General features: G+C 37.8%; 2 protein-coding genes across 2 annotated transcripts; one reads left to right on the top strand and one right to left on the bottom strand.

Annotated features, from left to right (window-relative positions):
• Window positions 1-1,524: 1,524 nt before the first annotated feature.
• Window positions 1,525-15,356, bottom strand: LOC133531654 (lactoylglutathione lyase). Its single transcript, XM_061869999.1, has 5 exons — window positions 15,049-15,356; window positions 14,867-14,936; window positions 14,115-14,338; window positions 4,022-4,132; window positions 1,525-2,573 (listed from the first exon to the last, which is right to left on the bottom strand). The coding sequence occupies exons 1-5, from the start codon at window positions 15,123-15,125 to the stop codon at window positions 2,459-2,461; spliced, it is 597 nt and encodes a 198-aa protein (XP_061725983.1). The 5' UTR covers window positions 15,126-15,356; the 3' UTR covers window positions 1,525-2,458.
• A 100-nt stretch (window positions 15,357-15,456) lies between these two features.
• LOC133531804 (zinc finger protein OZF-like) lies at window positions 15,457-22,709 on the top strand. Its single transcript, XM_061870211.1, has 5 exons — window positions 15,457-15,798; window positions 16,810-16,944; window positions 17,621-17,674; window positions 17,796-17,852; window positions 19,159-22,709. The coding sequence occupies exons 4-5, from the start codon at window positions 17,828-17,830 to the stop codon at window positions 20,757-20,759; spliced, it is 1,626 nt and encodes a 541-aa protein (XP_061726195.1). The 5' UTR covers window positions 15,457-15,798; window positions 16,810-16,944; window positions 17,621-17,674; window positions 17,796-17,827; the 3' UTR covers window positions 20,760-22,709.
• Window positions 22,710-23,461: the final 752 nt, after the last annotated feature.

The following is a 23,461-nucleotide window of genomic DNA, read 5'->3' as shown; positions in this document are numbered from 1 at the left end:
TTTGTTATTATTATATGTTATTGTGATTTAATTCCATATATTTTCAGTTGATTTATTTATCCTTAATTATAAATATAATTATTTTGATAGTATATGAGAGAACAGGTACTAACAATGTTTCGTGGTAATTGAATTGCAAGACGTCAACTTTTGACAATCTGTGTTACAGCAAAATGTATGGAGCTGTACAGCGCCAACTCGTTTAGTTGTCAAATTCCAAGCACGGAATTGTCGTAGACTCCACATCTTAATCAATGTATATTGGCAATAACCATATATTTAAATTTTATTTTTACTTATGTACTTTTACAGTCAATAGATTTCATTTGTGACTCATTTTGTACCTTGGCACAGTGACAAGCAACATGTCAAGTCGATAAAGACCTCATACTCTTGCCACTGTGGCAAGAATAAGAATGATTTATTGCAGTACTGTGTACATTTGTAGATGGTAATCCTAATACAATTTATTAGTTCCAACAGTTACCCATATTGAATAAAACTGTAATAAAAATATGATGGTAAGTTTTATTTCCTTTATCGACGATACTTTCAGTGTGGGAAGATAAGGCATGCAACTGGTAAATATTGATGGCGTTATTCATTAATGTGATACAAGCCTCAAGTATCTCTTTATTGGGTATCAAAATTTTTGCCATTGGGTATCGCCAATTTCAAACCCGTGACCAATATGCCAAGGACAAGGTGAAACAATTAATGAGAAGGATAAGTGTCCTAAGTGCAAAGGTAAGAAAGTTTTAAATGAACCCAAGATACTGAAAGTTCATGTAGAAAAAGGCATGCGGGAAAACCAGAAAATAGGAGATTAGCAGTTTTATTAAGGCTCCTCCTCCCGCAAAATACCGTAAAACTGAGTTACTCTGAACCATTTTTTATATTAAATACGATACTTTCTGTGCATAAAAAAATATATAATAAAATATAAGATATGATATGGTTTTTCTGAAAATCTATTTTAATTTAAATAAGTGAAGAACTAAAAAATCTTGAAGTCACCCCTATTTCTTTCAGTTGTAACCTTATTACTACTGCAACTTTTATCGAAAATATATGAAACTTTTTAATCTTTCTCACACTATAAAAGGATTTGGTTTTCTTACTTTTTGCAAATTCATAAAACTGTGACTCAATTCCTATAAAATAAGCCTTAAACCCCCTTTAATTCCTATCATTACCCCGCTGTCGTCCGTATAGCCAGTGCGGGGCGTCGTGTTGCTAGACGGACCTGCGCTGCGTTGCCCGCGCGAGCTAGCTAAATTCTATTTCGAACGCTTACAATTAGTTCTGCCCACCCGATCTTTTGCAGCTATCCTTATAAGTTCCCTTCCCTTCATGAGGGGAGTTTTGATTGGCTAAGATACAATTGTACATCTTGCGCGGCATTACAATATTGGACGACGTCACGCTGCGCGCATTAGGTACAATCGAGTCGCTCGCGGCGCAATACACGTGGGGCCATTTAGTTCAGTTCGTTGTTTACAGGTTGCAAAATAAAAACGGAAACACGTTTAACGTATATATTTTATTACATAACAGATGATACAAAATGTAAATTCTCACTTTTTCTTATTTCTTTATAAGACTTTATAACACTTTATATATGACACAGCTTCATTAGATAGATACCAAAAAAACGGGAATCTATAAAGTAGTTTTAGAATTAGATAGAGAAATTGATAGAATTAAATCAGGAATAAGTATTTATATAATAGTAAATGCCAGTAGATAATATTTTTATTACTAAATAATGGAGAAATAATAAAAAAAGGAAATATATAGGAACTTTATGATGTAAGTGATGTCAATATTTGGACCAACCTAACTCATCACTAATGTCATCATTAAGCTCATCAACTATGACGTTTATAATAACAAAATACACGCACATACATTGGTACATACACATAAACACTCTAAATACAACAAAAACACAGTTTCCCTAAGGCGTATTCGAAAATAGGTTTTAGTTATTGTCTATTGGTGATTTTCGGAATCACCCGCATACTCCTTATCTAGGTTTTCTGGAAGAGATCGTTCTTTAGCGATAAGACCGTCTGTTGTCTGCCTCTATTGTTTTTCTTTAAGCTGTATCTTTTACTGTGGTGTTCCAATAAAGAGTATTTTATATACTCGTACCTATCTATCTAATTCTAAATACCACTATGATCTAGAATCCCCTTGACTATGATAAGGGTCTATACATACAAGAGACATTTCACGAGAATGTCGCTTATCAACTGCCATTCTTTGAATACTTCTGAAAATAATGAGGAAGCGACGTTTGGTGTGGTCATATTTCATGAGTTGGTTAACAAATTCATTGATTGATTCAGAGATTGACAGTATATTCTCGAGCTTTAAGCATTTTATTGAGGTATTTATACAAGGCAGAATAATTTCGTAAGCGACATTCTCGTGAATTGCTCCATTAGGGTTATTACATGGCCTTGAAGATCTCGATCCAGTAGCCGTCAGGGTCCTGAATGAAGGCCAGGCCTTTCATGGTCCCGTCCTGCGGTCGCTTGATGAACTTCACTCCTTGCTCCTCGAATCTGAAATATTTATTTTAAATTTTATTCAGGAAACATGATTTATAATTTATTAATATCTTAACTACTTAATAATAACGACTATGATTAACTGAGTATAATTTTAATTAAGCACTTATTTCTTACAGCTTTATGGTCTTCAGGAACTGTCTGGAAGTAAAAAAAAATGTCACCAAGGCTTTAACAATTATATTACTAACTGGACTGTACACCTGAACAAATAATGTCTATTATTAATAAGTTTTTGGCAAAAATTAAATTTTTTGTACGGGCTTTTATCGCTGACTGTAGGTACTATTCTCAAAACCCCAAACACAATTAGGTTTGACCCGTACAAACATACATAGTTACATTGCAAGTTAAGTAAAAGCTTGTCAAAACAAATACCCCACACAGGGTTATTTAAATATTTATGATTGCCTAATCATACTTTTAGATTGTCAATATTTTGGTCCCATTTCAAATTCGAAATTCAAAAATTTATTCTGCAAGTAGCCCTCAAGGGCTCTTTTACAAGTCAATACAACATTTATTGGGACCGTGCGAAGTGCATGGTGGGGTAAGTAAAGCGATCCCAGCTCAGAAGGCGGTAAAAATTTGAACTAACTGCGGATAGCATCTTTAACATTTCGTACAATTTATATGGCTCGAAATGAAACTTTAATTTACGATTTCTCCTGAAATATTCATTTTAATTGTATGGTGTAAGGGACCATTGTAATCTGTATGAAATGCTTAATTTAACTTACGTATTTAGTTTGATAATTATTAATAATGTATCCGTGTAAATAGCTTTGCAAATGGCCCCATATTACGTGATCTTTTTCTAGAAGTTAAGAATGGGTATAGTAAGTTATTTAACATCGCGGACATTTTTGTAGACCTATGAATGAGAGACAACCCCACCATACATTGTGTTGTTATAGCTCAAACGGATTAGGCAGCGTTTTCGATTAAAGCTCCTAGCCAGCATGTTTTTTTCCGACAACATCGATATATTTCAACCAATTTACACAAAACCTTAACAAATTATATACCTAAGCCTTCCTCAAGAATCACTCTATTGATATATGAAAGTCGTATGAAAATCCGTTCAGTACCTAGTTTTTTTAGTTTTGGAGTATAGTTTTATAAGATGTAGTGAATGGACGTTTTCCCCTAGACTTGCGGACGCTAGGTTGCGTGACAGTCGTGCACATAGCGAATAGTAACATCATATAGTGACATGAAAAATACATAACAACATTTATAAATATATTCATCATAACTTCAGAATATGGTCAGAGACAACAAAATGTATTAGGCTGCGGAGTGGACGCACGCGATCGACGGAGCGGTAAGTGCGGCGACCGTCTATAGTCTATACATTTTTATCAAGTCGTTCGGTGCCGGGAGGCGCGAGCCCCTGGTCGTGTGCCTCGAGTCCGCTTAGGCCTTCAGTGTCGACTTACTTAGCGCAGGCCGCCTCCACATCAGGCACCAATATGCCGATGTGGCCGAAGCCACGCGGCTCGCTGTTGCCGTTGTGGTAGCTCGAGTCATCACTCTCGGTGCCCCAGTTGCTGAAAGAAACGAAAATGTGTTAAAGCGTGATGTGAACGTGTTTAACACTAAAGTTGTCTGAATTTACTGGAAATTGAACCCTATCGCTTTGAAATAAAATTTGAGATCACTGAACTTAACCCTTTGAACGCTACGCCTATCGTGACCGCGCGTCATCGTCAACCTTGACGAAATGCACTAAGGTTGATATTGGGCTGTAGACTATGTAGTTGACGTCTTTGGTGGTCAGTGTTAATGAGCAAAAGAAATATGTTCCCTGTGCCTTTTTTTTTCATCTGATTTTTATTGAGGCTTTGGACACTCTAGGTGAACAAGTCAGCCTCATGGGTGCTTTCATAGTTCCCTACGCAAGGGAGAGATCAATAAAGTGGTATACACTGATTGCTATGTCTGATCTGTCTGCTCTTCCAACCAACAATTGATCTGTCCATTGTGCATGAAGCCCAAACTACCATAAATTCTTTTTTCCCTGTGCCTTAAAGCTTACAATTAGTAGTAAGGAGTTGAGGGCTGAGATAGCATATCGATTACTTATTTCTAGTATCGATATTAGGTAGCAGGGCAGAAGCTAGGGCCCGTGACTTCATCGGTGTAGAAGTCATTTAACTGTCCCATCTCTCTGAAATACTCTATAAACGGATCCTGGTAAGGGCATTTATTTGTGTGTTTATCACAAATATTTGTTCCTGGGTTATGGATGTTTTCGATGTATATACTTATATAAGTATTTATATCACCACACTTTATAAAATAAGTGCGCCGCCGCGTCTGTCTGTTTGTATGTATTATTCGCGATATATCGCATTTGTTTCACTCGATTTTAAAATAAAAGACACCCAACCATAATTATTTCGTTTGTAATTTTTTTTAAATGCGATTTTTTGTATGGTGAGCCTTATGTTCTGGCCACGACATTCGTCCTTAACTGTCAGGTCCGATTTGATTGATATTTATATGTTATAGAGTACTCTAAAATAACAGACACGTATTTTAAAGCTGCCCAAACTCAACCTATTGGAAGAAATTGTCCTCCAAAATACTAAAAAAATACTAAATCTTCTAACTCCTATAGAAAAAGTGATACTCTTAGCAACTTGCTAGTTAATGGCCGGTTTGAGTATATGTTTGAGAACAGGAAAAAATTATGAACACATGTTCTATAATATCGGCTGAAACTCACGCGAGATTCGTCTAAAATTTGCGTCGCGCAGCGTTGTATTTTTATCGGAGCATCGTTTATGACGGCGGAAGCGCCATCGACAATAAGGTCCCTTTTCATAGATAACGTCACATTTTAGTTCCTTGATTCACCGCCCATTCCGCTGCCGGTAAGCCCGTTCGCGACACTCGTGGCAGCGCTCCTTGCGCCCGCGTCTTTGTTTCCGTCGCCCGTCGCGTCGGCAATCGCCGTCGCCGGTCGTTCACTCGAACCGGCGACGGACTTAATAAAAGTTCGCGCGAAAATTGGACGGCAGCGATGGCTCGTGGCAGTCGTGGCACGCTTCTTTCTAAACATTGTTTTTGTTTCGATCGCTCGTCGCTCGTAGCCGTCGTTGTCGCAAATCGCGCGATATCATGACCAGGCAGTTAGAGTATAGGCTAAAGTGGCCAGTATCATAAATCCAGTTTGCGTTGGCTATATGACACCCACATTACGCAACCTTTACACAGCAAAGCAGTAATGACCTAGTTGGAATGTTTTATTTCTAATTGAAAATTAATAGATCAGCATTTGGACAAGCTCCAAATAATTAATTTTAAAATACTGAACACTTTAGTGTTCCTTATCATCCTAGTATTTTGGTCCTGGGAGTCCTTTTCCTAGAGGAAATTTTATGTAGCATCCTAATTTCAAGAATTGGAAGAGGGACTAGTTTTTGAGCATATTTTTATTTTGTTTATGTTTTTAGGGTTCTTTGCCTCAAAAGGAAAAAGGGAATCCTTATAGGATCTCTTTCTTGTCTGTCCGCCCGTCTGTCTGTCAAGACCCATTATCTCAGGGACGCGTGGAGGTATCGAATTGAAATTAATACCATATGCTCAGGTCTACAGTCCCTGGAAGCTGTGAAAAAAACAAAATTCTAACTTAACGTAAAAAAAAGATACGCCCGTTTATGCCGCAAACGTGTATTTGGACAATCTCAAGGTAATCAAAAATTACGATATTATTTGCCAAATTTCATAGTTCTAGGTTAACAGGAAGTAGGTCTACTTCCCGTTGACCTAGAACTATGAAAATAGGCAAATAATATCGTCTTACACTATAAGTACAGGGAAATAAGGCCTAGTTTACCCTCTGGGTCGGAAGGTCACATGGCAGTCGCTTTCGTAAAAAATAGTGCCTATGCCAATTCTAGGGATTAGTTGCCAAGCGGACCCCAGGCTCCAATGAGCCGTGGCATGGCATTTGCCGGGACAACGCGAGGAAGAAGAAGAGACCATAGATTAGTATATATTATTGAAGAGACGACAAGCACAGGGAAAAATCTAAAATTTGTATAATAATAAAAAGTAAATTAAATTTGCACGGAACCCTCGGTGGGCAAGTCCGACTCACACTTGTTCGGTGTTTTTCCTTTGTTGTTACGAAACTTACGAAAACGTATGGAATTTATACATATAAATGGAAATATTTATTTATATTTTACATTTACCAGGTCATTGATGAAGGAAAGCATGGTGAGAAAACCTACAAATCTCAACAAAGCCTATTTTACCCTTTGGCTTGAAAGGACAGTATGTTTCATAAAAACCAGTGCCTATAATGCACCATCAAAAATCCCTAATAAAGAATAGGGTTGATTTAAAATTTTAGACAGACCCTTTTCAGACACCCAAATTATGGCGCCTAAAAAAGGCACCGTATAAACACTTTTGGTTCCATTTTTTCGCGACATGCCAGCGCTGACACAGAACACGCGCCTATTTTTTGGCGCCAGTGACCTCCGCCCGCGTTTCTAGCTGCCCTTGCTGACTGGTACTGAAAAGGCATCGCCTAAACGGTCTGAAGATGTGCTGTCGGTAGACACTGGCGCCGTAATTTAGGCGTCTCAAAATAGTCTCCATCTAAATCAACCCTTAAGACGTAAAAGCCGCCGCATGAGAGATATACTCCAAGCCGCCAAAAGGCTCAAATAGGAGTGGGCAGTAATAAGATACAATGACAACAGATGGGCCCAAAAAGCCACATCCTGGTACCCAAGAAACATTACAAGGGTGCAGAAGGAAGAGCAACAAAACTGGTTCCATCTCTTTGCAACCGACCATACGAGGATAGGTTAAAGGAATTGGGCTTGATAACCCTGGAGCAGCAAAGGTAATGCGGTGACTTAATAGAAACATACAAAATACTAACAGGACACTACAACATACCCGCATTGAGTAATATTTTCACTCGGAATATGTGTGACAGACTGAGAGGACATTCTCTGAAGCTGACACGGACGCAGAGTAGTAGCAACCCAAAACGACATTTCCTGTCTAACCATGTAGTGAAAGTGTGGAACAGTTTGCCCAAATCCGTAATCAGTGCACCCTGAGTGAACCCTTTTAAAAACAGACTTGACAAACATTTTATAAATGGACAAAACACAAGTGCAGGACATTGATGTGCACTATCAGCTATAGCTGCCTGTGCATTCATAAATACTAATAATAGAAACGACCAAGGACCCGATATGAGCTGCCTGACTTCATATGAGCTGCCTGACTTCACGGGATTAACATGCAACAGACAGGCTACTGACAAAGGCCCCTTACCCAACAAAGGAATTCTTTGTAATACCTTTGTGCTATAAATAAATGTACAACCATGGTATAAGGCTGCCATGGCCAATCCAAAGAAGAGGAGGGTGATATTGAAACCTTACTGTGTCAACTCCAGTGTAGCTTTCCTTGTTGTAGCCCAAGTCAGCCTCTTAGCCTCGTCCTGCGGCACATCAGCTGGATTCTCGTAACCCATGAAGTACAGTGAGAACTTCATAGCGGGGAAGTCCAGTTTCTTAAGAAGGGAAAGAGGGGGAGAGGGGAAGAGGAGAGGGGGGGGGAGTAGCGCGTTGAGTGAGTGGTTCGTTTTTAGGTTATTCCCATAAATAAAACAACTTTCCTTATTTACTAATCAGGTGGTGGTATATTTACACAATACAGTAGGTTAATACTGTAGACGTTTGGATGGATGGGAATGAAAAGGAGAAGCCTCCAGATGAGGCCGGTGATAATGACATGAATTGGGAGACAACCTCACGTAAACGCAACTTGAATTTGTCACCGACCCAGCTGGAGCCTTCCCCAAAAAAAATTGTAATCGACCCGATAGAGACTAGCAAGCAGTTGAGCAATACAAATAATACAGTCGAACCTAATAATAGTAATGTGGCAGAGTTTAATAAAAATAATCCAGTTGAGGTAAATGAAAATAATACAGTCGAGTTCAACCCACATTTATACAAACACCCCAGTCTAGACAGCAAATACCGAGAGTACAATGCCGAAGATGATGGACCATTTATAGTTCATGTCTCTAGAGAGTCCGCTCCATCGTCCAATGCCTCTCTGAAAACCCATCAATGTAGGCCTTTTGCTTACTCAAGGAAATGTAAACAACATCCAGAAGGAAGGTGGTATTAAGTCGGTAGGTCGCAACAGAGTAGCAGTTACTTTCTCCACAGCAGCTGATGCAAATAGCTTCTTAAAGCACCCACTACTTGACAAAAATAAGTTTACAGCTGATATCCCCTCATACCATGTATCGCGTATGGGAGTTGTTCGTGGAGTTCCTTCGGATTGGACTATGGAGGAATTAGTCAATGGTACGAATCTCAAAGAAGGCAAAGGGAAGATTCTTAAGGCTCGCCGTTTGCAACGGAAGGTGGCAAACAATGATGGCTCCTCATCCTGGGTGCCAACCCAATCAGTTGTAGTTACTTTCGAAGGGCAATCCTTACCGTCGAAAATCTTCGCCTATTACACCTCTCTAGTGGTAGAAGTATATCAACTACCAGTAATTCAATGCAGGAAGTGCCTTAGGTTTGGTCATATTCAAACACAGTGCCGGTCTGATGCTAGATGTTATAAGTGTGCACAGAAACACCCCGGTGATGGATGCAATGTAGCCCCAGAACATGTGACATGTATCTTTTGTACAGGTAGGCATTTTGCTACAGATAAAGTATGCAATGAATATGGTAGACAAAAAGCCATTAAACTTGCCATGTCTGAGCAGAACATCTCATACGCAGAAGCAGCAGCACAGTTTTCAGCAGTACGCAGACCATATTCAGATATAGCAAGACCCATGTTTGAGCAGGTTACAGACTCTTCCCGATCTTCCCAGTCCCCATGCCACCCTAATACTTCCATGCCCACTCCTCCACCCACCACTTCGTATCGTAAGACCGTATACCGAGCACCCCGGACGAGGGTCCCTCTGTCCCCGGGTTATGATAGAGAAGCTCACAACAATATTGTCCGAACCCCCCCACCTCAACTCCCCAATGGTCAAGCTCTGAATGGCTCTTCTTCTTACAATAGAATCACTCCCAATGAAGACCTAATGGAACTCTGTTTGAAATTTTTAACAAACATCATCGCTAAATGGAGCGATTTCCTACCGAACGACGTTGATGACGACCCTTAATGGTTACACTCGCGGAGAGACTTACATTCCACAATGGCCCCCCCGGTCACATTTCTACAATGGAATAGTCGAAGTATCATACCAAAAAAACCTGACCTTATTCAGCTCATCAACGACCACGCCGTGTCTGTTGCGGCTATTTCGGAGACATGGTTGCGTCCCGGCGCTCTTTTTAGAGTCCCGGGCTTCTCATGTCTCCGGGAAGACCGTAGTGACGGACGCGCCGGATGCGCGTTATTGATCAAGCGCTGTTACCCTTTCTTCCAAATTCCTATCCCCCCTCACTCGGATGGGATTAATGCCGTAGCTGCCAAGGTTATGGGCATTAATTTCATCTCTATATATATCCCCCATCCTGAAGAAGTTGATATAGATGAATTACAATCTATTCTCACATCTGTCCCACCTCCTCTTATAATTTTAGGAGACTTTAACTGTCACAATATCTCCTGGGGATCATACCATTCAGATTCGTTTTCGTCAGCCCTGCTGGATCTGTTCGATGACATCAATGTGGGAGTTATTAATGATGGAACTCCCACGCATCGAGTATACCCAGGCCAGAATCCCCAATCAGTTCTCGATTTATCTGTTTGTTCTCCTAGTTTATCTTCTTTATTATCCTGGAGGGTATTACGTCAGTCATTTGGCAGTGACCATTTCCCTATTATTATCACTAAGCCTTCATCTATTCTTCCATCTCCTTCCCCTGAACCGCTGCTGAAACACAAAATACAATCAGCAGACTGGCCCAATTATGCTTTTTATGTAGAGGAAAATATAAAAGAGTGGGACACGAGCGAAATTAGTCAAGACGAAAAATATTTAAAATTTAAAAATGTTTTATTAGAAGCTGCCGATAAGTTTATCCCAAAAAAGAGAGCTGTTAAACATAAAATTCCATCACCCCCGTGGTGGAACGCTGACTGCACAGCAGCCGTAAAAAAAAGAAATGCTGCGGAGCAAGCTTTTAATGAGTCAGGAAATTTGGATGACTTTATTTCATTAAAAAAAATCTCGGCCCGTACAAAGCGTTTCCTAGCAAAGGCTAAGAAGAAGGGATGGAGGGGGTTTTGCGAGAGCTTATCTCCTAGAACCCCCTCAACACTTATATGGCGAAACGTAAAGAGGTTCAGGGGTTCATTTAATCCAGAGTCTAAGACTACCACGGATTCCCCCTGGCTATCAGAGTTCGCAGATAGACTTGCCCCTCCAACTGTCCCCGAAGCATCCTGCTTGTTACTTCCCCCGTTGCTATGCACCTCCAGCGACTTGGATAAGCCTTTCTCATTCTCAGAGCTTAGTGTAGTGCTTAATGGACTAAGGAATACTACACCTGGAGAGGATGGCATACCATATTGTTTCTTGTCCAAGTTAAATACATCACCACAGGAATATCTACTTGGTATCCTAAACCATGCCTTTGACACGGGGGAGATCCCAGGAGACTGGAAGACCCAAGTAATTATTCCAATCCTAAAACCGTCTAAAAACCCAGACGAGGCTAGCTCATATCGGCCGATTGCTCTTTCTGCAACAATGGGAAAGATACTGGAGCACCTGGTTAAAAATAGACTGGAATGGTTTGCAGAAAATAAGGGCATTTTAGCTGACACTCAATTTGGCTTCCGAAAGGGCCGTAGTACAATGGACAGTTTAAACATTTTAGCAACTGATATCCGACTTACCTTTTCAAAAAACGAATATCTGCTAGGATGTTTTCTAGATATCTCTGCGGCTTACGACAATGTCCTTCTTCCGGTGCTCAGGGCAAAAATGCTACATCTGAGCATTCCCGCGAAGATTGTACATATTGTCACCAAGTTGTTTATGGGTAGGTCAATTAAAATTAGGAATGGTAATTCTTATCATCCACCTCGGACTTTGTGGCGGGGTCTCCCGCAAGGATCTGTACTCAGCCCTCTGCTTTACAGTATCTACACCTACGACTTGGAGCAATCTGTCTTATCCTTCTGTAATATCTTGCAGTATGCTGATGATCTGGTCTTATACACCTCAGCAAAGTCAATAGATAAAGCCGCTGCTAGTTTGAACACAGCTCTGGGTTACCTCAAAGATTGGCTTGATGAACATGGTCTTACTCTATCGCCAACAAAGAGTTGTGTAGTCACGTTCAGTCGCAGAAGAATCATGCCTGCTGCAGATGTCCGTTATGGCGGTGTTATGATTCCAAGTAAGGAGTCAGTAAAATTCCTAGGTGTCATTTTAGATCACAAAATGTCTGGCATTTCACATCACAAGTATATAATAGGTAAGTGTGAAAAAAATATCAATATTCTGCGAGCATTGTCAGGTGTTTGGTGGGGCTCACATCCATATTGTCAGAAGCTACTCTACAATGCCATCATACGCAGTCATATAGACTATGGGTCATTTTTAATGGAACCTTGCAATAAGGATGGACTAGGTAAATTAGATCTCATACAAGCTAAATGTTTGAGGATCATACTCGGAGCTATGCGTTCTTCTCCCAAGAACGCCATGCAGGTGGAAGGTGTTGAGCCTCCTTTGTCTCTCCGCAGACAATATCTTGCCGATAGATTTTTAATCAAAGCCAGTTCTTACTACAACCATTTGCTGCTTCCACGTTTGCGGTCACTTGCACTGGAACTCACTGAAAACCAATATTGGACACATAAAACTTCTCCTAAAATAATGATATCTTTTTCAAAATTAATTAATATTTACCCAAGTTTATATACATCCGGCACTAATCCTTTATTTGAAGCGGCATTTGAAACCCTAATATATACCCCTAAAGTTATATTAGACATAGGAATTTTCAAAAATGATCCTGCAGCAAACAACAAATTTAATAAATTTTTATATAAATGGCAAGATTATTTACCGGTTTATACTGACGCTTCAAAGGTAGATCCTGCAAGATGTGTGGGAGCAGCAGTGTGGATTCCTCGGTACAATATTGTCCTCTCATTTAGGTGTCCTCCTCAAGCGTCGATTTTCACAGGTGAAGCAGTTGCTATTCTTGAAGCTGCCAAATATGCAGAGACCCATAGTATTAAAAAAACTATTATCTTCTCTGATAGTAGAAGCTGCCTACAGGCTATTGTAGGCAACCAATTCAAACTCAAAGCCAAATTTCCTTTGATTTTAGAAATCAAAGCTGTACTGCGTAGGTGTGAATTAAGGGGCCTAAATATTGTTCTCGGATGGGTTCCAAGCCACTGTGGTATTAGCGGCAATGAGATGGCTGATACATGGGCAAAACGAGCTATTGACATTGGATTAATAAAAGAGGATATTTACAGTACAGACCTTCTGAGTGGTTCACTGTCGGATCTATTTAATACATGGCAGGAGCAATGGGATACCTCGAGATTAGTGACAGGTAGACATTATGGCTGTATACAACCTCGTATATCTCGAAAACCGTGGTTTTATCGATTCCGTACGTCTCCGAAATGGGTAATATCCACCATCTGTCGTTTACGTTTGGGCAAAGTATGTACTCCGTTATTTCTGGCTATGATAGGTGTTCGTGCGAACTCATTGTGTGATTGTGGGCTTGATGAGGGCAACTTGGACCACATTTTCTTTGCATGCTCAAAGTGTAGCTACTCACTGTACGATGTATTGCCCGATAATGTTCCACGACCTATATGCTTCAGCTCGCTACTTTGTTACATGGATCCTATTCTAACTTCTATCCTAATTAAATATTTACAAGCAAGTAACATTAAACTATAAATAAAGTATTATCTTTTCAGACCTAATTATATATCTTTAATTTTATACATACTCTACATTATACATTTATATGGTTTTCTTCTCTCCCACTTCCTTCATGTTGGCACTATTAACGTTCTGTCATCCGCTTCCCGCTTATTTGCTAACAATTGTATACGTCATGTGTTCGTTTGTGATGTCCATAACAATTATTTGTTTTTTAGGTTCTCCCTACCACATCCTTCCACAAGCTCAAAATATTACCGAACATTCTCCTCTCGTGTGAAAGTCAACACCGACATTGGCGAATTCACCCTGTGCAAATTGGCAGGGAGTAAAAGCCAGAAGAAGAAAAAAAAAAAAAAAAAAAAAAAAAACACAAGTGCAGGACATTGATGTGCACTATCAGCTATAGCTGCCTGTGCATTTTCAAATACTAATAATAGAAACGACCAAGGACCTGATACGAGCTGCCTGACTTCATGGGATTAACATGCAACAGACAGGCTACTGACAAAGGCCCCTTACCCAACAAAGGAATTCTTTGTAATACCTTTGTGCTATAAATAAATGTACAACCATGGTATAAGGCTGCCATGGCCAAGCCAAAGAAGAGGAGGGTGATATTGAAACCTTACTGTGTCAACTCCAGTGTAGCTTTCCTTGTTGTAGCCCAAGTCAGCCTCTTAGCCTCGTCCTGCGGCACATCAGCTGGATTCTCGTAACCCATGAAGTACAGTGAGAACTTCATAGCGGGGAAGTCCAGTTTCTTAAGAAGGGTCATCCCAAGCACGCCAGTGTAGAATGGGAGTGACTTGCGGGGATCCTTGATGCGGTACATGGTTTGTTGGAACATGAAGTCCTGGTGGTGAAAGACACTTTATGAACTTAGTTAAAAATAAATTGCCTGTTTGTGTTATTTTCGTTTTTATAGTTTTATTTAAAGAGCAAATACATAATCATAACCAGGTATAAAATAGTACATAAGTATAGGTATTTTAATATTATAGTTGTGTCACCATGTTGTGCAGTAAAGCATACAATTTTTTTTTTGTCAGTAGTGGGCTGTGCTCAGATACAATTAACTATAGTCTAACAAAAATTCATTTACACTATAACATGCTTTATACAATTTTATAAGCAACTTTTACACTTTTGTTGCAGCAGTGTATTTAACTCTTAATTAAATATCTCATGTAATAAACATGAGGTATTTCAACCCCTTGTTGCTGAGGTGTTTAACCTGAAAGAGCCATTTTAAAATAAGAATTTAATTTGTGATAATATAATTTATTGAGTGGATGTCAAGAATCAAGTGAAGTGGACACTTGCTGATCTTATTTTATCAGTTAGACAAAAAGATATGCGGAATAAATAATGATATACTTACCTTAGTTCCTGCATGAGGCTTCACACAGAGGGCGTCGACTTCTTCGTTAGTCAAACCTTGAGCCATGGTCCTAAAAAGAATTTTAAAGTTGTTGTTTCTTTTAGGTTAATTTGAATATTTATCTAAGCACCGAACCAAATAAGGATCCAGTAAGAAGTTGAATTGGGAATTAGGTTATTTACCTGTAGCTATTGAGGTAAGATCTATACTTGCAAGTTCTAGAAAAGAAATTTGGTAAGCGAATTGATAAAAGTACCATTGACTTGCACCGCTTTGACAGTTTGAGGGTGACTAGTTGACCTCTCTCGCCACCCTGTTCATTTTGATAATTACGTTTCGTTTTTGCTTTGCACGAAACAGTTTTTAAGTACAGTCGTATCCATAATCATATTCGTTGCATCTCGAGCTCGATTTCACTCCGTAAAATTTTTAGTATATTTCGTGTCAACTTATATTGTGGTCTAGCAACAACTTGGCATAATATTTACAAACTTGGTCTTCAAAAATGTCGATACTACACTAATATAAATAAACCAAAAAAAAAACAGACTGTCTACTGTCAGAATTGTCAGTCACTGACATCATGACATGATATTAGAAGTCAGCCATTTTGCCATGTTTGCCGATTTTCAATGACTGACTGCGCTGTAGGAATCGCTCGCCGATATCCAAACTTCCAATGAGAAATCAATATGCAGTCGCTATCTTTATTTTGCAAAAGTAGATTTTAAAGTGTGTATTGGGTATTAGCGAAATTAGTTGTGTCTGGGATCCAAATAGCACAGTGTTTTATAAGTTGAACAATGGAGGAGTTACATTCGTGTAGCTGTTGCCTGGTGCGGCCTCCGGAGAAGGGGCTTAAAACGTTGTATAAACATCTCGGCAAAACAGAAATATATTACGACATGCTAAAAGATTGCTTCGACATACATGTGAGTTTAAGCAATTTATTTACTGATCTAGTTTTCATTAGCTGTTATAGCTCTGATGCTCATTTTGCTGTTATAGATTAAATTTTAAGAGACCGTTTCTTGATCAGCGCTTTCTGTAGGGATATGACCATCTTATACCTGTCTTCATAGACAGAACTGTTGCAGCAAAAACTAAGAATTGAAAACTATTGTATAATTTATTTTGTTGGTTTGTATTTATTTACTGTTAATGATTTAATACAAAAGTAAAACTGATTGGGGGAAATTGTATAATCCTAACTTACAAAATTAAACAAAAGAAACTCATGAGTCAAGGTTTGAACATTTCGGTTTGAAATACACTGCCAGGGCTACACAAAGTAAGCTGGAACTGATCCCTAAAGGGATGAGTTTTGTGCAATAAAATATTTCTTTAATTTCCATTTCATAATATTTTATTCTTCAAATAATAAGACTAGTTTCATGCATCAAAACTTCAACATTTTTCTGGCTGAATATGATAAATTCTTACCAATCCCCTCATTTAAATATAGGTTTGGCCATTTGTGCGTGAGGGAATTGCCTCATGCGTGTGCTCGCTCTGTGTGGACCCGCTTATTCATCATTTTCTATTAATATACTATAGACCTATATTTAAATGAGGGGATTGGTAAGAATTTATTATATTCAGCCAGAAAATTGTTGAAGTTTTGATGCATGAAACTGATTTGTATTAATTGAAGTAAGAAAATATGAAATATATTCATGTATTACTAATTTTTGTCACAAAACTCAACTACATTCTACAAGAAAATGACCCCAAAACTTCTTTGGCAGCTGCCTGAGAAAAGTAGTAGTAGACCTATAGAAGTCCAACATTTGACATTATTATTATTATGTTATTATAGGCGAGCAGCTATTTAGCTGGTGAGCCTATGTCACAAAGTGTCCTGTATTATACAGTTCAAAGTTTGTAAAGTCGTATCACATCACTAAGTAACATTACAACAAAGTTTTGATTTTATTTTGCAGCTAGGAATAGGGAATGAGGAGTGTGGGATCTGCGAGGTGTGTGTGGGCGGCTGAGGGATGCAAGTGACTTCAAGCTGCAAGTGAAGCACAGCCAGGCAGAATTGCAGGCACGGCTCAAGGGAGTAATCACTGCCAGTAAGATATCAGATATAAAACTTTGGCATGGTTACAGCATTTTTCTAATTCAATGGGAATACTGATAGGTGTCACTTGACTGACTTCAATAAAATTTTGTGAGATTTGTCATTTTTAGGTTATAAATTATATGGAGATGACACCTTGAGTTTGAAAACCTATCCTACAAAAATATAATTTCAACTGGCATTCGTAATTTTGAGTCATTGGAATTTTAATTTCTGTTTGTCAATTTATATCATTTCAATGTCTATGGTTGATATTATTATACCATAATAATATTATTATTATTAAAGCTTTTTTTCCACTTAACAAGTTTTGCAATGTATTTCTAATTTACAACTATTTCTTCCATCTTTGTTATGTGGCCCCTCTGAGGGTAAAAGCCTCCTCCATTCCTTTCCACCTTCCTCTGTCCTTTGCTATATGCATCCAACATTACCATAATAATATATCAACTATAATAGCCATGCCGCTTGGTATTTAGATTTCCTTATGTAATTGTGGACCTTCCAGTACTTTCGTTCTACCTTTATGTTAAGACCTATCATGATAACAAAACTAATACTTAGATATGCAATTGCATCTCCATAACATTGCAAAGTTAAATTATGTCTGTTTGTTTGTTTGTCACAGCCATTTTACTCGGAAACTATACGATATTTTTTTGCTGCAGGTGACAAGTTCAAAATCAAGTTAGAAAAAGCTGCTGGAGATGAAAAAATCGTAGGTAAGTATGTTTTCACCTCAGCAGCTCGAACAAGCCTATAAATATAAAGTTGCAGTATAAATTTGAATAATCTTCTTATTATGTCTATATCGAAAGTATCACATAGTCTTTTTTGCTCCAGGCGACATCAAGCTAGAGAAGTCCGAGGTGGAGATGGCCGATGGTGAGGTTGTATCAGGTATGTACTGGACAGAAGAGGTTATTGTACTTATCGAGAATGGTACAAATAGCTGCAATAGCGCATATCTACTTTATAAATAAATTCAATTCATAAATGTACCCATACATGTAGTAACAAAACCATGACTTAAGTAGATCATTACTCATTACATCATCATCATCATACCAACATCATCCTACGATTGCCCTTATCCCATTCACTTGGGGTCGGCGCAGTATCTCTTATTCTTCCAAACCTCTCTATCGCCTGCCACCTCATCATTCACTTGCATTCGTTTCATATCATCTTTCACACAGTCCTTCCACCTTTCCTCTCATCTCCCAACACACTCATTCGTAATACTCTCTCTTGTCACCGACTTTCACCCCTCCGCATCACAGGAACTCTGTGATAAAACAATAAACCAATTGTGTTTGGGATTTTTAGAATTGTCTCGATGAGTATTAGTTGCCTGTGGAAAGAAAGGTACAGTCAGCGATAAAAGCTTGTACCAAAAATGACATTTTTGCCAAAAACTTATTTCTACTATGGTTGCAGATCATTACAAATACATTAATGTAAAATAGTACAGAACTTGGCAACCGTTTAGATCTCAAGGGTTTCATTTGAGAAGTCCTAAATCCCGCATGTCGTCATTAGTATTGAACTTTGCTCTAATTTCTATATTTAAACTATTAATCTATAAGTTATTTCATAAAAGTGGTGCTTCAAATCTATAAATGTTATTATGTCAACAATGTATTTGAAATTCTTCCCATAGAAAGATTAAAAAGTTGGTATGGAGAACTTACAGCTTGTTTAAGTAGAAGACTTACTTCCTTTGTAGAGTATTTATTAGCAAATATCCTACGATAATACTATTTATAAGGGTATGTTAAATTCAGTTTGAATGAAATCTACATATAGTGCAGTATTAAATATTGAGATACATCTCTCATGCGTGACTATTGCATTCCAACAAACACCTTATTTGTATAGGGGACGACTGCTTGTGTGTTATCAGTAAAAGCTTCTTAGTAAAATAATAGTACACATAATAATATTTGATTTCTCTTTTGCGTCAAGCAGGATAAAAATGGGCGTAAAGATATAAAAAAATATCTTGTTAGGTAATTTTTTATACCTGCTTCTAAAATCTGATTTGATTCTTATTGGGGTTGCGAAATTCATCGCAGCCATAGTATGTATGTGTTTTAGTTTTAAAGATATATTTTATAATATGTATGCTAGTTTTAAGGTATTCATCTATTGGCCTATAGTTGCCAGAAAATAAAGATTTTTCATTTAATTCATTTCACTTCAGTGGCCATATACGGCGGAGCACCAGGGCCTTCAGCGGAACCCACGTCTAATGCGTCAAAGCGCGGCACTTCTCCGGCGGAGGAGGCAGACACCAACCTCGACCAATCTGATTCCGATCCAGCACCGGCTCCCAGCCGCGGCCGCGGTAAAGTACACACCTGCGACATATGCCAAAAAACATTCAAGAACCCCAATGCAAAAACCAGACTCATGATCCATCGCCGCTCCCACACTGGGGAGAAGCCTTACGCGTGCAATGTATGCGATAAAAGATTCATACAAAAAAGCCACTTAAATACACATTACGCACACCACATGGGAAAGTTCAAATTCTCCTGCGAAGTATGCGACAGGCGATTTGTACAAAAAAATGAATTCGTTATACATATGCGGATACACACAGGTGCAAAACCGTTTTCGTGTGATATGTGCAACAAAAAATATAGACAAAAAAGTCACTTAACTGTTCATAAAAAGACACATTTGAAGTTTGATCATAGTCAGGTAGAACCAGGAGAAATAACAGTATGCAAAAAAGAGTGTACAGATGAAACTAAAGATCAAGTATCCTTAGACCAGCAAATATTCACTTGTGATATATGCAGAAAACAATTTGCAGAAGAAAGCACTTTTAACGCTCATAAAAATAATCATTCCGGTGATTACCCATTCACTTGTGATGTTTGTGAAAGGAAATTTAACACGCAGTTTGCGTTGAAAAATCATAAATTTGATCACACTGGAGGAAAACCTTTCAAGTGTGAAAAATGCAATAAAAGGTATACATCAAAATGTGCTTTAAAACTCCATTCGAAACTTCATGATGAGGATTATAAGTACGCGTGTGTCGTATGTAATAAACGATTCATAAAGAAAGACGCTTTGAGTATACACCTGCGCGTACACACGGGAGAAAAGCCTTATAACTGTGAGATATGTCAAATGAACTTTCGCTATAGATGTAGTTTAAAGAGACATCTATTAGTCCAACACAACCAAGTTATGGACAAACAGTTCTGTTGCGACATTTGTGGGAAGCGTTTTGCGCTACAGGGAACTTTAGCTAAACATATGGATAGACATGCCGAGAAAGAAATGGAAGATAAAGCGTTAAGGGAAGGGAGAAAGGAGTATATGTGTGAAATATGTAGCAAACGATTTTCAACTAAAGGTATCTTAAGAAATCACAGTATAACACACTCTGATGAAAAACCTTTTGAGTGTGAAACTTGTCATAAGAAATTCCGGAAGAAGCGAAATTTGCAGGACCACATGATGGTACACGAAGACTTTAAACAACACGCGTGCGAAGTGTGCGGCCAGCAATTTAGGCATAAATCTGCTTTGACAGTTCATGTTCGAAGAGTTCACTCAACTATCAAGCCACATGCTTGCGATGTTTGTAAAAAGGCTTTTCCAGTTCTTGCTGCATTGAAAGAACACTATCGTGTTCACACTGGGGAGAGACCATATGCTTGCGAAATATGCTACAAGAAATTTCAGCGCCATAGTGGAGTTAAGAAACATCTTATAAGCGTTCACCATGAGAAACCTACGAGATTTATTAAATTAAAAAACATGAATAGTTATAATTATAACTAATTTAATAAGGTGTTCGCAGTAGCAGTAAAGTTAGTGGTGATGACATTGAAAATATCCAGGCTATGCAGTATATACGATTAGAAGTATTACAACAAATTGAATTATTTTCAGAAAATATTTTAATTTGTTTTTATTTCAAGTAGAAACACTACTATATAAATTATAAACTGAAGTAAATGTCATATACAATGACTCTCGCTAGCTCGGTATCACCCGAGTTGATCCAGTTAGTAGGTTGAACCATACTGTTCTATCTTAGAGATGGCTAGGGAGCGCCGTAAGCCTTCCGTAAGAAATGCATATATTTAGAAAAATTCGACCTATGCGCCGTGACCCCGGAGGCCGAAGGCTCGGGCACGGTTCGATTCCTGCCTGGAGCACTGGAGACCTAGGTCACTTTTTCTTAGTATATGACATTTATTTCAGTTTATGTCATAAAGAACGCTTACTTAAGTAATCGTAGGCGATACATAGAATTAATGAAAACAGTAAATAATGAAATATTTTAATAAAATAAAAACCATTTTATTTTAAACATTCAGATATACCGCGACACTTCACCAGGTTTACAAAATTACAAAATAAGCTGGTGCAGACCATCTCTTCAAAACTAAAACAACATTCCAATACATATAATATTTCAATTCTTCATGTACTGTCTGCTTAATCTATGTGTAATTTTCTTATACCTCTAATTATTTCATGCACTACCAGTTTTAAAAACTTTCTGCTCTTTATCTTGCAGCTACCTTTATTTACATTGTAAGTCTGTTTTCTTTGTGGTGTAATAAAGAATATATCCTTACATTCAAAAAGTTATTTTATGAAGTTTTAAATAAAAATTAGTGCCTAATTTACCAAAATACACGCGCAGAGTGCACCAAGTGCAAGCATGAGGTCAGAAATATCAAATAAAGTGACAGAAGCAAAACTTGATAAAGTTCAAAATAATGTTTATAAAGGCAATTTGTTTTTTAAAGTTGGTTGGTGGCAAAGTTAGCTTAGACGGACTAGGTAATAAGATAAGATACATTTGATGTGCAATAATACTTTTAAATAGGTTTCAATCGCTGTCACTGGAGAAGTAGCTTCACCGCTCACAATTTACACCACTTTTTTTTCTGTACATAGTGGCCCAAAAATATGTCGAATTTTTTCTCCTGCGACATATTGTTGATCATTTTCACAAACGTTTGTGTGTTAAGCCAAAAGAGTTTAGTTTAAAGATATACGTTTTTTTAATGGTTGTAGTTTTAATCAGATTTTGTTGAAAAATGTGTAAGTACTTATTATTCCTAAAAACACTTTGTCAATGTATTTTTGGGCCTTTCTGTAGCTATTATGTGTGTTGGCTGTAAGGGGCCTGCATTTGTCCTTAAACTTTAAAAAACTGTATACTTAAAGGCGTACCCTTTGCGCTTGTGAAGACACTGCTAACTGGTTGCCGGTTGGTAACACGTAGCAATGTTAATCGAACGTTAATTAGAATTGACCATTAAGCATTACAAATATAACCGTAAACCGTGACGGACGGTTACAGTGTACGGTTCAATTTGTAATGGTTATCAACACTGATACGTAGTATTGGGACCGTGCGAAGTGCATGGTGGGGGTAAGTAAAGCGATCCCAGCGCATAAGGTGGTAAAAATTAGAACTAACTGCGAATAGCGTCTTTAACATTTCGTACAAGTTATATGGCTCGAAATGAAACTTTAATTTACGATTTCTCCTGAAATATTCATTTAAATTGTATGGTGTAAGGGGCCATTGTAATCTGTATGAAATGATTAATAAAACTAACGCATTTAATTTGATAATTGTTAATAACATATCCGTGTATTTTTCTCGAAGTTAAGAATGGATATAATAAGTTATCCTTAAAAGATAGACATTTAACATGGACTTTTTTTTGGACCTATGAATGAGAAACAACCCCACCATATATTGTGTTGTTATAGCCAAACGGATTATAGGCAGCGTTTTCGATTAAAGCTAGTCAGCGTGATTTTTTCCGACAACATCGTTATATTTCAACCAATTTACACAAAACCTTAACAAGTTATATAACTAAGCCTTCCTCAAGAATCACTTGATAGATGAAAGTCGTATAAAAATCCCTTAGTAGTTTTTAGTTTTGGAGTAGTTTTATAAGATGTAGTGAATTGACGTTTCCCCTAGACTTCGGACGCTAGGTTGCGTGACAGTCGTGCACATAGCGAATAGAAGAACTATTAATAATGAGTAGTGTATCAAGTATATTCTATTTGGACAAATAAATCAATATGGATTTAAGGATTAGTATAATTATACATCAAATATAACAGTGCTGAAATCAGACAAAATAACATATTTTATTTCTACTGAATGGAAAATAATATTAAATAAACATATTTACGGCTTTTTATAAGGTAATTGTATTTGATTTTTTTTAATCGAAAAGCTTGTTACTTATATGTAAAAATGTAATTAGTTAATTACATTTCAAATAACTCTAAAAAGCTATTTTATTTTACCTCTATTCTAATAACAGTCGAGATGATGTTTTATTCGAAATTAATTTCGACAAATCTCACATACATATTATTAATCTGTGGTTTGTACAGCTTGATTAAAGTGCCAATTACGTCCACACTTTATCAGGCCTGAAATCAGACCCGATTTCAGGCCCGAGAAATAATATTTTTCCGTTTCACCCAATATC

This window comes from Cydia pomonella, chromosome 25, assembly GCF_033807575.1.
Source record: "Cydia pomonella isolate Wapato2018A chromosome 25, ilCydPomo1, whole genome shotgun sequence".
Taxonomy (NCBI): Eukaryota; Metazoa; Arthropoda; class Insecta; order Lepidoptera; family Tortricidae; genus Cydia; species Cydia pomonella.
The sequence above is the reverse complement of the archived record's forward strand: the minus strand, read 5'-3'. Positions and strand labels throughout refer to the sequence as shown.

What these genes read in the sequence shown, in the direction of transcription:
- LOC133531804 (XM_061870211.1), top strand. Translation starts at nt 17,828, where the DNA reads ATGGCCGATGGTGAGGTTGTATCAG. An exon ending in CGATGGTGAGGTTGTATCAG is followed by an intron (nt 17,853 to 19,158) that starts GTATGTACTGGA and finishes ATTTCACTTCAG; the next exon opens with TGGCCATATACGGCGGAGCA.
- LOC133531654 (XM_061869999.1), bottom strand. Translation starts at nt 15,125, where the DNA reads ATGGTACTTTTATCAATTCGCTTACCAAATTTCTTTTCTAGAACTTGC. An exon ending in TCTTACCTCAATAGCTACAG is followed by an intron (nt 14,937 to 15,048) that starts GTAAATAACCTA and finishes AATTCTTTTTAG; the next exon opens with GACCATGGCTCAAGGTTTGA. An exon ending in GCTACACTGGAGTTGACACA is followed by an intron (nt 4,133 to 14,114) that starts GTAAGGTTTCAA and finishes CGTTTCTTTCAG; the next exon opens with CAACTGGGGCACCGAGAGTG.